The following is a 16,392-nucleotide window of genomic DNA, read 5'->3' on the forward strand; positions in this document are numbered from 1 at the left end:
AATTTTTGGCTATGACAAATCCAATCAGCATCTAGTCTCTAAAATTTACAGGAGACTGCAAAACCTCCAATAATCCATAAGTAAAAGACAAATAATACAATTAAAAAATGGGCAAAGGATATGAACAGGCACTTCATCAAAGAAGACATTCCTGTAGCTAACAGGTACATGAGGAAACGCTCATGATCATTAAATAATAATAATAATAATCCATTAGAGAAGTGCAAATCAAAACTTCAGTGAGATACCATCTAACCCCAAAAAGGCTAGCATTAATCCAAAAAACACAAAATGATAAATATTGGAAAGGTTGTGGAGAGATTGAAACACTTATACACTGCTAGTGTGAATGTAAAATGGTACAACCACTTTGGAAATTGATTTGTTGCTTCCTTAAAAAGCTAGAAATAGAAGTACTATAGGATCCAGCAATCTCACTTCTTGGAATATATCCTAGAGAAATAAGAGCCCTCACATGAATAGATATATGCTTACCCATGTTCATTGCAGCACTGTTCACAATAGCAAAATGATGGAAATAGGTGCTCATCAACAGATGAATGGATAAGCCAATTATGGTATATTCACACAATGGAATACTAAACAAAGATAAAGAACAATGATTAATTTGTGAAACATCTCACAACGTGGATGAATCTGGAAGGCATTATGCTAAGGGAAATTAGTCAGTCACAAAAGGACTAATGTTGTATGAGACCACTATTACAAGAACTCAAGAAAAGGTTTAAGCACAGAAGAAAATATTCTTTGATGGTTATAAGTGTGGAGAGGGAGGGATAGGGTTATCACCAGCTAGATACCCATACCCATTGCTGTCAAGTTGATTCCTTACTCATAGTGACCAGATAGAACAGAGTAGAACTGCCCCACAGGGTTTCCAAGGAGCACCTGGTGGATTTGAACTACCAACCTTTTGGTTAACAGCCAAACTCTTAACCATTAAGCCACCAGGGTATTAGACAAGAATTATTTTAGGTGAAGGGAAGGACAACTCACAATACAGGGGAAGTCAGGACAACTGTACTAAACCAAAAGTTAAAAAGTTTCCTGAATACAACCGGCCATTTTGAGGGAAAAAGTATCAGGGGTGGGGGTATGGGGACCATGGTTTCAGGGCACATCTAGGTCAATTGACATAACAAAGTGTATTAAGAAAACATTCTGCATCTCACTTTGGTGAGTGATGTCTGGGGGTTTAAAAGCTAGCAAGCAGCCATCTAAGATGCATCAATTGTTCCCAATACACCTGGAGCAAAGGAGAATGAAGGACACAAAAGACATAAGGTAAATATGAGCCCAAGAGACAGAAAACGCCACATAAACCAGAGAGTCCAACAGCCTGAGATCAGAAGAGCAATGACCGCCCTGACAGAGAACACAACAGAGAGTTCCTGAGGGAGCAGGAGAAAAGTGGGGTGCAGGACTCAAATTCTAGTAAAAAGACCAGACTTGATGGCCTGAGACTGGAGGGACCCCAGAAGGCATAGCCCCCAGACTCTGTGTTAGCCCAGAATTAAAACGATTCCTGAAGCCAACTCTTCAGGCAAAGATTAGACTGGACTATAAGACATAAAATGATACTGGTGAGGAGTGTGCTTCTTGGGCTCAAGTAGATACGTGAGAATAAATGGACAGCTCCTCCTGCCCGAAGGTGAGATGAGAAAGCAGAAGGGGACAAGAGCTGGTTAAATGGACATGGGAAATACCTGGTAGAGAGGAGGAGTGTGCTGCCATATTTTAGGGAGGGGAACTGGGGTCACATAACAATGCATGTATAAGTTTTTGTAGGAGAAACTGTCTTGAACTGTAAACTTTCATTTAAAATACATTAAATAAAAAAAAAATAAAATTACACAAAGGTTTTCACAACCACAGCACACATGATGCTATGTACTACAGTTGGAATGGAGACAAAAATGATTCTCTGAAGGTAAATCTATTTCCTAAAGTAGAATTGTTTCCACTTGAAGGAAAATGAATGAAGTAATGTGGGACTCCTATTATATAAGTGCATTTGATTAAAATAAAGTAGTTTTAATAAGAAAGGCCAATCTGCAATTGCTACCTTCAGGCACAGGCAAATTCCCTTCACATGCAATGTAATTATGCACCTGGAAGCTTTGTGAATTTTTTGTTGTTATTGCTTTAATTTTATTGTGGTTATATATATATATATAGGATAAAACTAGCTATTTTAACAATTTTTACATGTGCAATTAGGTATCATTAATTATATTCACTATGTTCCACAACCATCACCATTATCTATTTCTAGAATGTGTTCATCAACCCTTTCAGAACCTTGGTAGCCATCAGGAACCAACTTGCCCTTAGGCACCCCTCCAACCCGTAATAACCACCAAACTACTTTCTGTCTACATAAATTTGCTTATTTTAGATAGTACAGGTAAGTGAGATCATATAATATCTGTTGCTTTGTGTCTGGCTTGTTTCATTTACTATAATGTTTTCAAGGTTGATCCAATTCATAGCATCTATAACTTTAATCCTTTTTGTACGGAATGATATTTCATAGTATACATATGCAATATTTTTTTTACATATGCAGTATTTTGTTTATCAATTCATCTGTTAATGGACCTTGGGTTGTCTTCACCTTTTAGCTATTGTAAATAATAATGCAACAAGCTTTGGTTGGAGCCCTGGTGGCACAGTGGTTAAGAAGTTTGGCAGTTCAAATCCACCAGGTGCTCCTAGGAGACTCTTGGGCAGTTCTACTCTGGCCTTAGGGTCACTTTGAGTTGGAATTCACCTGACGGCAATGGGTTTGGTTTTGGTTTGGAATCTTTGATTTAAAAGTATCTGTTCGAGTCCCCGCGTTCAATTTTCTGGGTGCATGCCCAGAATGAAATTGCTCAGTCATATGGTGATTCTATGTGTAACTTTTTGTGGAGAAGCCAAACTGTTTTCCAAAGAGGTTTAACTTAATTTTCCCACCTGGGGGCAGAGGGGGAGGGGAGAAGGAAAACAAAACAGGGGATCCAATTTCTCAATATCCTCACCAATACTTGTAATTTTTCAATCATTTTTATACTTGCCTTTCTAATAGCTGTAAAATGTTATCTCACTGTGGTCTTGATTTGCTTTATCCTAATGATAAATAGGAGCACTGGTGGCACAGTGGTTAAGAGCTTGGGAGCTAACTAAAAGTCAGCAAGCAGTTTGAATCAGTCAGCCTCTCCTTGGAAACCTTATGGGCCAGTTCTACTCTGTCCTATAGGACTGCTGTCAGTGGGAATCTACTTGATGGCAATGTGTTTGTGCTTTGTTTGTTTGTTTTTGCAATGACTAATAATGTTGAACAACTTTTCCTGGGCTTATCGGCCATACGAAATGTCCTTTGGAGAAACATTGTTATCTTTTTAAAATTTTTTGTTTGTTGTTTTGTTTTGTATTTACAATAAATTGACTTGAAGACATGAAGGAGGAGGCAGTCCCAGGGGAAACCATCTGCTCAGAGAAGATAAACAAAGATCAAAGAGCAAACCCCCCTCCAAAAAAAAATTCCTGTTCTTTCATTCTTCAAACACTATCCTTGTGCCTTAAGCTGGGTTGTTGAACACAGTGGGTCCTGAGTTCTCCCTGCCACTCTGTGGGGAGGTTTCTGTCTGAGATCTTACTGGCTTCCTTTCACTGTGCTTCTTGCACAGTAATACGCAGCCGTGTCATCAGCTGTCACAGAATTCAGCTGCAGTGAAAACTCATTCTTGGATGTGTCTCTGGAAATGGCGGTGCGGCTCTTGAAGGATGGATTGTAGTCAGTGCCACCATTATAACATATAATCGCAATCCACGGCAGCCCCTTCTCTCTGGACTGGCGAATCCAGTGCCAACAGTAATAACTAGTTGTGATGGAAAATCCAGAGACAGCACAATTGAGGGAGAGGGTCTGTGAGGGCTTCACCAGTCCCAGGCCCGACTCTTTCAGCTGCATCTGGGACAGGATACCTGGGAACAAGGAAGACAACAGTGAGTCCCAGGCAGACACCACAGCCCACAACCTCATCCCTGAAATCCTGGAAAATCTTACCTGGGATTGCAGCCACCAGGCAGAGGAAGAGGCACAGCCTAGTCATATTTTTCTCCTGGAGGGTCCTTGCTTTCTCAGAAACCCCAGCCCAGAGTGAGAAATAGCACTTAGCTGTCCAGACTTAAAGCTCTTTTTCCTTCCTTGACTGAAAGACATTTGCATGTGGGCCGCCCTGCAGCTACAAGAGTGCAATCGGATGAGGACAGGACTAGGGTTCCTGGGGCCATCTCTTTATGCAGATCTCCACCTATTTTTCTGGTCCTGGGTACCATCCCTTTATGCAGGTCTCCCTTATTTCTCTGGTCATGGTAGAGATTTAAGTGATTGGGGTTCCGTGTACAATGAAGGTTCATTGTCCAGAGTAAAGGAGAACCTTCTGGGACTGGTGTTGATTGTCTTCAGTTTGTGGTGGGGAATACTTATGAAGATAACGGACACACAGTTACAAATGATTTTAAAGTATGGGCTACCCCTTGTTTGGGATCCTCTGTTCACTACATGTATATGGAAGGAAGACATACCTGAGGGACATGACCCAAGCCCCAACCAGGTGCCTAAGTGGACAGTGATTCTCCTCTACCCTTGTGTGGTGGCAGGAGGGTCTTCTGTGTGTGAGATTTCTCTGTCTTTCCTAGTGACCTCAGGACAAGGTTTTATTCATATATCCAGGAAAATCAAAGTTTCTTAGAGTCTCTAAGACAGGGTGAATTAAAAAAATAAAGAATTTCAAAAGATTTTTCACAATTACAGCCTACAGGACAAGTATTGATTTTTGGAAGTGAGGCAAAAACAATTCTCTGAATATCAACAATTTTTTAAAGTAGGTTTCTTTTGATTCTATGTGAATTAATGAATTATGGGAGCTCATTTTATTACTGTGTAGCATTTACTGAGATACAGTATATCCTGAGTCACCAAATATACCTTAAGAAAATTTAAATCACAATGAAATGAGGTTAGAATTCCATAAGAGAAAGGAAGCTGGAAAATCACTGAATATTTGGAGATTAAATACAGCACTTCTAAATAACACATTGTTGAAGAGTAAGTCTCAAGAGGAATTTAAAATATTTTTACAAAACAAGTATAAATATACAAGTTATCAAAATTTGTAGACTTTGGCAGCAAAAGTAGCACTTAGAAGGGAGTTTATATCATTGAATTCATATATTAAAATAGAAAAATATGTAAAATCAGCAATCTAAGCTTCTACTTTAGGAAACTAGATGAAGAAGAGAAAATTAAGAATAGAATAATCAAATGTAAGACATAAGATTTGGAGTAACAATAGAAATTGAAAACAGGAAACAATAGAGAAAAATCAACAAAAATAAAATCTCATATTTTGAAAAATCTGATAAAATTGATAAGCAAGGCTAGACAAGAAAACGAGACAGGACACACATTAACAACTTCAAAAATAAAATAGGGTTCATCGCTACTTTGCCCATGGCCATTAAATGATAATAAAAGAATATTATGAACTAATCTATGGCCACGAACATGGTAACTGAGCAATGCCTTGAATGACACAAATGACCAAATTCCAAGCAAGCAAATATAGATAATGCTAGTAGGCATATATGTGTTCAAGAAATTGAATCAATAATTAATAACCTTTGAAAAAGAGGACACCATGATCAGATGGTCTCACTGGTGAATTCTACCAAATTTTAAAGGAAGAAAAGATAACAATTCTTTAAAGTTAATAATAGTGCTTTGCCTAAAGAATTTCCCCTGAGGCAGGTGCCTTGAAAGACAAATCTGATTATCATCAGGGCCCACCTCCACCACGCATCTTTGCTTTTAGGTGTATGATTTGGCTCAAGTCCCAGCAGGCCCCCAAATATTAGGTACAAAATATAACCCATAAGGTGATGCACTATGCTCCCAAACACTACATGTGTTTTCTACTCTATACAGGCAGAAATAAACAGATATGGGTGTGAATGGATATTAAGGTTGTGAAATAATAATAGAATTAGCATAAAGTTGCATCACATCAAAGTTGTTGATATGTGCCAAGAAGAGATATTATATTTAATGGGGTAGTTCAAGAATTTAGAAAGGAATCTAACTATATGTTTGGTTGGTTGACTGAAACACGGATCAACAGATGCCCAAATTAAATGAAGTGTAAATGACAGAGCTGCCTTGGTATACTCTAGGAGAAGATATCCAAAGGCTTAGGGAGATTGGAATATTAAAATTGATTTATCATATAAGACACAGCTATCCACTCTGGGAGAGACCCAGGGAACACTTCCATAATGAAAGAGACAGCAGGCTTTCTTTTTTGTTCCATACTGGAATAGATAGTTACTCTGGATATGAATTTTCCTTCCCTGAATGCATTGCTTCTACTAAAACTACCATATGTGGATTCACAGAATACCTTACCCACCATCATGATATTCCACATAACATTTACGCTGATCGAGGAACTTACTTTACAGCAAATGACATGCAACAATGGGTCCATCCTCATGAAATTCACTGGTGTTACCATGTTTATCATCATCCTGAAACAGCTGGCTTGATAGGATGGCAGAATGGCCTTGTGAAAACTCAATTACATGCAGTTATATGGCAATAAGTCTGTTACATACGTTACAGTTCCTGAGGTGATGTTCTCCAGGAGGCTGTATATGCTCTAAATCAACATCCAATATATGGTGCTTTTTCTTCCATAACCAGGATTCACAGATCCATGAATCAAGGGATCAAAATGGGAGTGTTGCCATTCACTATTACCCTTAGTGATTCACTCACAAAAATTTTACTTCCTGTCTGCACCACCCTATGCTCTGCTGATCTGGAGGTCTTAGTTCCAAAGTGAGGAATGCTCCTACCAGGAGATACAACATTGATTTCACTGAACTGGGTGTTGAGAATGCCAAAGTCAATTTGAGCTCCTCATACCTGTGAATCAATAGGCAAAGAAGTGATTTACTGTACCAGCTGGTGTGATTGACTCAGATTACCAAGGGAAAATTGGACTGTTATTAAGCATTGGAAGTAAGGAAGGGTACGTCTGGAATACAGGAGATCCTTTAGGGCATTTCTTAGTATCACCGTGCCCTGTAATTAAAGTCTATATAACACTACAATAATTCAATTCAGGGGGAACTCTTAATGGCACAGACGTTTCAAGAATGAAGATTTAGATCACCCCCCATAGGAAAAGAAGCAAGACCAGCTGAGGTGCTTGTGGAGAGCAAAAGGAATATGGAATGGCTTTGGAAATCCTGGTGGCGTGGTGGTTAAGTGCTACAGCTGCTAGCCGAAAGGCCAGCACTTCAAATCTACCAGAAGCTCCTTGGAAATTCTATGGGGGAGTTCTACTCTGTCCTATAGGGTTGCTGTGAGTCGGAATAGACTTGACAGCAATGGGTTTGTTTTTGTTTTGGTTATTTTTAGTGGAGGAAGGTAGTATACTTCTAAATGTTAGCTAAGACCACTTAACCTGTTGTAGAAATGAAGACTATAATTTTTATGAATATTTCTTGATTATCTTGGTATAAATGTGTGTGTGAGAGAATAGTGGAAGTATGTGTACCAACTATCTTTGTTTCCTTCCCACTCTTATTCCCGTACTTGTAGTATAACATAAAATTTTTTAACTTGGCATCATAGTGTTTAAGTTACAGGCTATGAGGAAGAGTGAACATCAACCAAGGAATTTAGATTCTTTTTGTCCCCACAACCTTATGCTCTGCTGGTCTAAAAACCTTAGGTACAAAGGAAGGAATGTTCCCAACAGGAGACACAATGGTGCTTCCTTCAAACTGGGAGTTAAGAATGCTACCCAGTCACTTTGAGCTCCTTATAGAGTCACTGTACCAAATATACACAGTCGTTGTGCCAAAAAGGAATTGGTTGACATTCTACCATTATAGGAGGTAGCATATAATGAAGAATCAATGATAGTGAAGAAGAAGTCCAAGATGCCATGAAGGCATTCATGAAAAACAAGGTTACAGGAATTGACAGGATACCAGTTGAGGTATTTCAACAAAGGAATGCAACACTGGAAGCACTCATCCTATGCCAAGAAATCTGGAAGACAGCTACCTGGACAATCTATTGGAAAAGATCCATATTTATGCTCATTCCAAAGAAAGGTGATCCAATGGAATGTGGAAATTATCAAACAATATCATTAACATCACAGGCAGGTAAAACTTCCAAGAAGATAATTCAAAAATTTTTGTAGCAGCACATCTACAGGGAACTGCCTGAGGTTCAAGCCAGATTCAAAACAGGCATGGGTCGAGGGATATCGTTGCATCAGGGTTGTATATTTTCACCATACTTATTCAATCTGTATGCTGAGGAAATTATTTGAAAAGCTGGACTATATGAAGAAGAATGCAGCAATGGGTTTGGTGGAAAACTCATTAAAAACCTGCAATATGCAGATAATACAACCTTACTTGCTGAAAGCAAAGAGGACTTGAAGCACTTACTCATGAAAATTAAAGACTACATCTTTCAGTATAGATTACACCTCAACATAAAAAAAACAAAAATCCTCACAGCTGAATCAAGAAGCAAATCATGATAAATGGAGACAATATTGACATTGTCAAGGATTTTATTTTACTTGGAACCACAATCAATAGCCATGGAAGCAGCAGCATTCAAGGAATTGAACGATGTATTGCTTTGGGCAAATTTGCTGCAAAGACCTCTTTAAAGGGTTAAAAAGCAAAGATGTCACTTTTAGAACTTAGATGCACCTGATCTAAGACATGGCATTTTCAACTGCCTCAAATGCATGTGAAATCTGGACTATGAGTAAGGACTATGATGCCTTTGAATTATGGTGTTGGTGAAGAATATTGAATATACCATGGACTTCCAGAAAAATGAACAACTATATCTTAGAAGAAGTATAGCCAGAATGCCTTTTAGAAGCACGAATAGCATGACTTCACCTCAGTTACTTTGGACATGTTATTAGGAAGGACCAAGTCCTTGGAGAAGGACATCATGTTTGGTAAAGTAGAGGGTCAGTGAAAAACAAGAAAACCCTCAACGAGATGGATTGACACAGTGGCTACAACAATGGGCTCAATCATAACAACAGTGAGGATGGCACAGGACTGTGCAGTTTTTTGTTCTGTTGTAATTAGGGTTGTTATGAGTCAGAACCAACTTGACAGCACCTAACAACAACTGGGGAAAGGGTTAATATATTGTCAGTTGTATGCAGAAAAGTTGTATCATGTTAGTCTTTCCACATAGTCTTTCCAGGTGACCTATCATTTGTAATTCAAGACATCTATGCAACTGATTTGAAAACATGCCCACACACAAAAATATATATATATATATATCACATCTCAAAATGGGATTGATGAATCATAAATGTATATTTCTACATGAAAAAGAAAAGAAAAGTTTGTAAAGGTGCTAAACTGTATAATTCCAATATATAATATCCTGAAAATATCAAAACTCTTGAGATTTTAAAAGGATGAATAACATATAGGGGTTCAGGATAAGAAGAAGGAGGGTTTATTGAAAGAGTTACAAGCGATTTTGGTGTCAGTGAAACTTTTTTAAAGTGCTGTAGAGTTTGACACATGACATTATTTATTTGTCAAAACCCATAGAACTCTACAAAAAGCCAGTTTTATTGGATGCAAACTCTAAAAAAACAGGTAATTTAGGAGGTCTGGAATCCCCGGATAGATTTCAGAGAGTGATGAGATAATTTAATGTGTTACAAATGTATGAAACAACCTTACTGAAGAGGTTGAGGGGAGATGAATGTGCTGACCCAAGTAACTTTCGAGATGAAGGGAGTCTGTAAAACTAATGGCAAAAGGGCCTTCATACAAGCACTGTACTCGAGTACATACAGGTGTTTCCCAAAGACATGTGGGCTAACAATTCCGATAACACTCTATACGTATATAGATACAACCGACTAAATAATAAAATGAATAACTGGATGGTGGGGGCCAGTTTTTCATGTTTATTATTTAGTTGGTTGATCCATAGGGTGATGAATGACAATTGGAGATATCAGTATGAACTCAGGCTTATCTTAATACAGGTATAAATGGTTACATGTAGAAATATTTATAGATACTTGTGTTTGCATAAGTTTGTATGCACTTGTATATTTCTTTGTTCTGTCAGCTGAGGGGGCCTAGAAGAAATGACACCCCAGTAGCAGTGACTACACATAACACAGATATCTTGTTTTCTAATTCCATTCTCCAATGAAAGGAACAGAAATTTTTTTGAGAAATGGCTGATTCCCGGGCTGGGCAGAGAATATTCAAGATCAGCCTGGGTCATCATTAAAGGCATCATTGCTGACGTCAGATGGGTCATGGCAGAAACAGAGATTATTAGAAGATGACTATGCAAAGACATTTGACTGTGTGGGTCATAACAAACTATGGATGACATTGAGAAGGATAGGAATTCCAGAACACTTAATTGTGCTCATGAGGAACCTGTACATACACCAAGGGGCAGTAGTTCTACAAGAACAAGGGGATACTGTGTGGCTTAAAGTCAAGAAAGGTGTGTGTCAGGGTTATATCTTTTCATCATATTTATACAAGCTATAGGCTGAGCAAATAATCTGAGAAGCTGGAATATATGAAGAAGAATCAGCACCAGGATTGGAGGAAGATTCATTAACAACCTGCGATATGCAGATGACATAACCTTGCTTGCTGAAGATGAGGGGGACTTGAAGTACTTATGGATGAAGGTAATAGCCATAGCCTTTAGTATGGATTACACCTCAACATAAAGGAAACAAAAATCCTCACAACTGGATCAATAGGCAACATCTTGATAAACAGAGAAAAGATTGAAGTAACGGATTTCATTTTACTTGGATCACCAGCCATGAAAGCAGCAGTGAATAAATCAAAGCATTGCATAGGACAAATCTTCTGCAAAAGATCTTTTTAAAGTGTTAAAAAGCAAAAATGTCGCTTTCAGGACTAAGGTGTGCCTGATCCAAGCCATGGTGTTTTCAATCACCTTATATGCATGTGAAAGCTGGATAATGAATAAAGAAGAGTGAAGAAGAATTGATGTCTTTGAACTATGGTGTTGGTGAAGAATATTGGAAATAAAATGGACTTCTGGAAGAATGAAAAAAGTCTGTCTTGGAAGAAATACAGCCAGGCTGCTTATTAGAAGCAAGAATGGCAAGACTTTGTCTTACATACTTTGGGCATGCTACCAGGAGGAACCAGTCCTTGGAGAAGGACATCATGCTTGGTAAAGTAGGGGGTCAATGGAAAACAGGAAGACCCTCAAAGAGACGAAGTGACACAGTTACTTCAACAGTGGGCTCAAGCATAATGATTGTGAGGATGGCACAAGACTTGGCAGCATTTTGTTTTGGTGTACATAGGGTCACTATGAGTCAGAACTGATTAGATGGCACCTGATAATAACAGCCATAGGAGAATTTTCCTCTTCTTCGTGTTTTCCTTTTGATTGGTCATTTTTCTCTTGTGATTTTGTATATCTTAATATATTTTTTCTTGTTGTTGAATGTGGGCATTTTGATTGTTAAAAGCTACGGCTGCAAACCAAGAGGTAAGTAGTTCATATCCATCCACCCTTCCTTGGAAACCCTAAGGCGCAGTTTTGCTCTCTATGAGTCAGAAGGTTTTTGACAGCGAAGGTTTTTTTTGTTTTTAATGTTTTGTAAATTTTTTTAAAATCTATGTTTTCTGATTTTCAAGAGAACTCTAATTTTTAGATTTAGCTCTGCTATCTTCTCCTAAAGACCACCAGAGGGCACTCCTGTCTTTAGGTTTATTCAGTGGTGAGTCAAGCCCTCTCACTGTTTTATATGTGTTAATTTAATGGCTTTTAGGCTATTGCAACAGCTTTTAGACAATTTGAAAAGTTTTAAGTGTATTCTGGCTGATTTTTCTCTGAAGTAGCTGACTTTGTTGATGTGTTAGACTCCCTCTCTCTCGTGAGATTTGACTGTAATTCTGTGTGTACTCCTTGGATTTGTTTCCTTCACCACTCTATGGGTAATTTGGGACTGCTTTAACTCTGCAGCTCAATGCACAGGCATGAGTTTTTTTGTTTTGTTTTGGTTTGGTTTCCTTCTGATGGCCATGGATGCTGACCTAAGTGGCGTGTGTGACTTGACTTCCCTGACAGAAAGGTGGGAAGGGTTTTACGTCTTTTACTCATAGGTACCCTTGTACAGGCTCTCCCACAGTGTATCGTTGTGGGCAAGGAGTCAATTGTTTTCCTCTGTGTTGCCTTTCTGATGTATTTTTCCTGCCCTGGCTGAAGGATGGGTTGTGAGGCTTTTTGGCATGTTCTAGGTCCTTGAGGCAGTCCACCTCAGGTCTCAGTGACGTTCAAAAGCACTTAGTCACTGAGAATTGTCTCCCTTCTCCCCTTCTGAAGTACACTACCCATGAATTCCCACAGTCAATTTGTGCCACCTTAAAATTAGGGCTACAACTTCCTCAGTTTAATTCTCATCCTATGTTCTTCAATCAGAGAGTTGCCTGTTCCCATTCCAAAATGGCTGCAAAGCACCGAGTCCACCAAGTGCCAGCAGCTATGATATCCCAGCCTCTGTTCTACCCCACTCTTCCTTTCTCCTGTTTCCGGCCTCACCATTAGTCTGCAACACTTTAGCTGATGTCTTAGGCTGGGTTCTCTAGAGAAACAAAACCACTAAAGTGTGTAAATATATGTACACATAGAGAGATTTATATCAAGGAAATGGCTCACATTGTATGGAGGCTAGAATGTTCCAATTCCATAGATCAATATAGAGGCTTCTCCTGATTAACATAGCTGCAGGGATTGGTGAATCCAAGATCGGCAGGTCAGAGAGCAGAAATCTAGCTCACAGGCTGTGAAGCTCAATGAGTCCCAAGGTTGGCAGGTAAGGCTGTAGGTAACCTGCTAGCTCAAGTCCGAAGAACCAGAGCCCAGGTGAACAGGAGCCAGCTGCAGGATTTAGAATGACCAAAAGGACCCAAGCCTTGCCAGAATGTCTGCTTATATTTGAATGCAGGCCACATGTCCAAGGGAACTCCCTTTCAACTGATTAGGTACTCACAGCAGATTATATAATGGTGTGATCACAATCAAATCTCAACAGGGGAGTGATTACAACATCATATGACTACCAAAACAATGTGAGCAATGGCTCAGCCAAGTTGACACACAGTCTTAACCATCATAGCTGTCATCTGGAGGGAGTTCTGAGATCTAAGTCTGTGCTTGTTTTTATTCGTTATTCACTAGATCAGTTGCTGGGGGTAAATGAGAATGACTACTTATTTTTTCATCTTTCTCCACTTTTCTATACATGAATTTTTAAAGTTTTGTTGAAATAATTTATTGTGGTCAAATATATATATAAAATTTGCAATTTTAACCATTTTCAAGAGTAAAATTCAGTGGCACTAAGAACATTCACAATGTTGTTCAACCAGTACCACTATGTATTTGCAAAATTTTCACATCACTCCAAATAGATACTCAGTATCTGTTAAAAATAATGGAAAGTGTCTTAGTCTGGGTTCTCCAGAGAAGCAAAACCAGTGTAGTGAAACCAGTGCAGTATACATATAGAGAGAGAGAGAGAGAAGGAGAGAGAGAGGTTTATAAGAGTTTGTTGAACTGTCAAACTCCATCATGACTGCAAAACTACTGAGGATCATGGCCCAGGCAAGTGGACACACAACTTTAACCATCACACTCCATCCCTTGTCAACTTGGTATCTATACAGATCTTCTTAGTCCATATGTTATCTCTGAATAAAGACAACTATAAAGTCATACTCGTGTCTAATATGATACAACTAACACACATACAACTGAAAACACACTAGCCCTATTTACATCTTATATTTTATAAGTGAAGAAAAGAAAAATGTTTGATGCACACATACAAGAAAGAAATACACATAACAGCTACAGTCCTCGTTTCTGCAATTGGTCATTTGGTGGTAACTGGTATTTAGAACTACGTTCTTCCACCATCTAGTCAGTATTCCCTTTGCCCTCAGGAAGCACCTCAGCTGGTCATGGTTCTTTGCCTGGTGGGGTGACCAAACCTTCATTCCTGAAGGATCTGGGCCGTTAGTAGCCATATTGGTATTGGGGGGCTATAGTTTTCCATTGACCATAATCACAGGGTACAGCAGTACTAAGAGATATTCTAAGGGATCTCCTGCATGCCAGACATACTCTTCTTTACCTCCATTATGTAATATCAATCTGGTTTCCTCTTGGTAATCAAGATAAATCACACCAGTCAATATGGTAACTCTCTTCTTTGCCTGTTGATCCAGAGGCATAAGGAGCCCATGGCAGCCAGGTGGCATTCTTAACTTCCAGTTCAGTGGAATCAGTGATGTATCTCCTGGTGGGAGCATTCCTTCCTTTGGAACTAAGACCTTTAGACCCAGGGAGCATAAGCTCATAGAAACAGGAAGCAAAAATTTTGCAAGTTGGTCACTAGGACTAATAGTAAATTGTGCCACTCCCATTTCTACCACTTGATTATTGTACCTATGAATCCTGGTTATGGGAAAAACAGCAGCATATATTCTATGCTGGTTTAGAGCATATACAGCCTCCTGGAGAACATTCCCCCAACCCTTCAAGGTATTGGCACCTAGCTGGTGCCATGATTGTGTTAGACGGCAATTCCATTGTTCTATCAAGCCAACTGCTTCAGTATGATGGGGAACATGGTAAGACCAGTGAGTTGCATGAACATGGGCACATTACCACATTTCATTTGCTGTGGAGTGAGTCCATTGATCTGAAGCAGAGATGCTAGGTGGGATACCATGGTGGTGGATAAGGCATTCTGCAAGTCCACCGATGGTAGTTTTGGTGGAAGCATTTTGTGCAGAGAGGCAAAATCCATATTCAGAGTGTCTATTCCAGTAAGAACAAAACACTGTCCTTTCCATGAAGGAAACAGTTCAATGTAATCAACCCACCACCATGTTACTTGCAGATCCCTTGAGGAATGGTGTCATATCGGGGACTAAATGTTGGTCTCTGCTACTGGCAGAAGGAGCACTTAACAGTGACTGTAGCCAAGTTGGCCTTGGGGAGTGGAAGTTCACATTGTTAAGCCCATGCATAATCTCCACCCCTGCTACCATGGCCACTTTGTTCATGAGCTCCTTGGGCAATGACAGGAGTGGCTGGGGGAAGTAGATGACTGGTTCCCACACAATACATCAACCTATCCACTTGATTGTTAAAATCCTCCTCTGCTAAGGTCACATTATTGTGAGAATTCACACAAGACACAAAATCTTCACTCCTTTGACCCATTCAGAGAGGTCTACCCACATACCTCTTCCCTATAAATCCTTGCCTCCAATTTTCCAAACATGTTCCTTCCAAGCCTCTGACCATCCAGCCAAACCATTGACCACAGCGCATGAATCAGTATACAATCACATATCTGGCCATTTCACCTTCCAAGCAAAGTGAACAGCAACATGCACTGCTGGAAGCTCACCCATTGCAAAGATTCCCCTTCACCACTGCCCTTCAGGGAGGTCTAGAAGGAGCCTGTAGTGCTGCTACTGTCCACTTTGAAGTGGTGCCTACATATCATGCAGAACCATCTGTAAAACAGCCACAAGTTTTCTCTTCTTCAGTCAACTGATTATGAGGAACTCACCATTAGGCCAGAGGTGAAGGCTGGGGGGGTGGGGGGTGGGGCGATAGAAGTGAATTTGATAGAAACAGAAATCATAGAAGTTAGGGAGACTTCCTCATGCAACTTGCTGTTGCCTTCAGGTCCTGTTTAGACCCGATCTCATATATACCACTTCCATTTCATGAGGAAGTGCTGCTGTGCACATTCAACTTTATGATCCTGTGTGTCAAACAACAGCTAGGTCATGATGGGCACCTCAGGATGCTCGATGACTGAATGTCCTATGGTTAAGAGATCAGTCTCTGGTAAGGCTCAGTCACAAGCCAAAAAGCAGTTTCTTAAAATCTGCCAAAGATGACAGGGCTTTGCTCCAAAATCCTAAAGGTCTGTGCTGTGATTCACCAATGGGTGCCTGCTAAAGTGAAAAACAGCATCTCTATCTGCCACTGACACTTCATTCTTCACTGGATCAGCCATATCATGTGGCCTAAGTGGCAAAGCCACTTGCATGACAGCCTGAACCTGTTGCAGAGCCTTCTGTTGATCTGGGCCTCACTCAAAACCGACGACTTCTCAAGTCACTTGATAAGTAGGCTGGAGTAGCACACCCAGATGAAGAATATGTTCCCTCCAAAATCCAGAGAGGCCCATTAGG

The 16,392-nt window shown here is 39.7% G+C and overlaps 1 gene segment (V, D, J or C); it reads right to left on the minus strand.

Annotated features, from left to right (window-relative positions):
* Positions 1-3,658: 3,658 nt before the first annotated feature.
* The window catches only part of LOC126064594 (immunoglobulin heavy variable 4-61-like), a 197,856-nt gene continuing 185,122 nt past the window's right edge, over positions 3,659-16,392 (minus strand). The window contains 1 exon segment of the V gene segment in view: positions 3,659-3,990. Coding sequence covers positions 3,659-3,990 — 332 coding nt within the window.

This window comes from Elephas maximus, chromosome 21, assembly GCF_024166365.1.
Source record: "Elephas maximus indicus isolate mEleMax1 chromosome 21, mEleMax1 primary haplotype, whole genome shotgun sequence".
NCBI classification, from domain to species: domain Eukaryota; kingdom Metazoa; phylum Chordata; class Mammalia; order Proboscidea; family Elephantidae; genus Elephas; species Elephas maximus.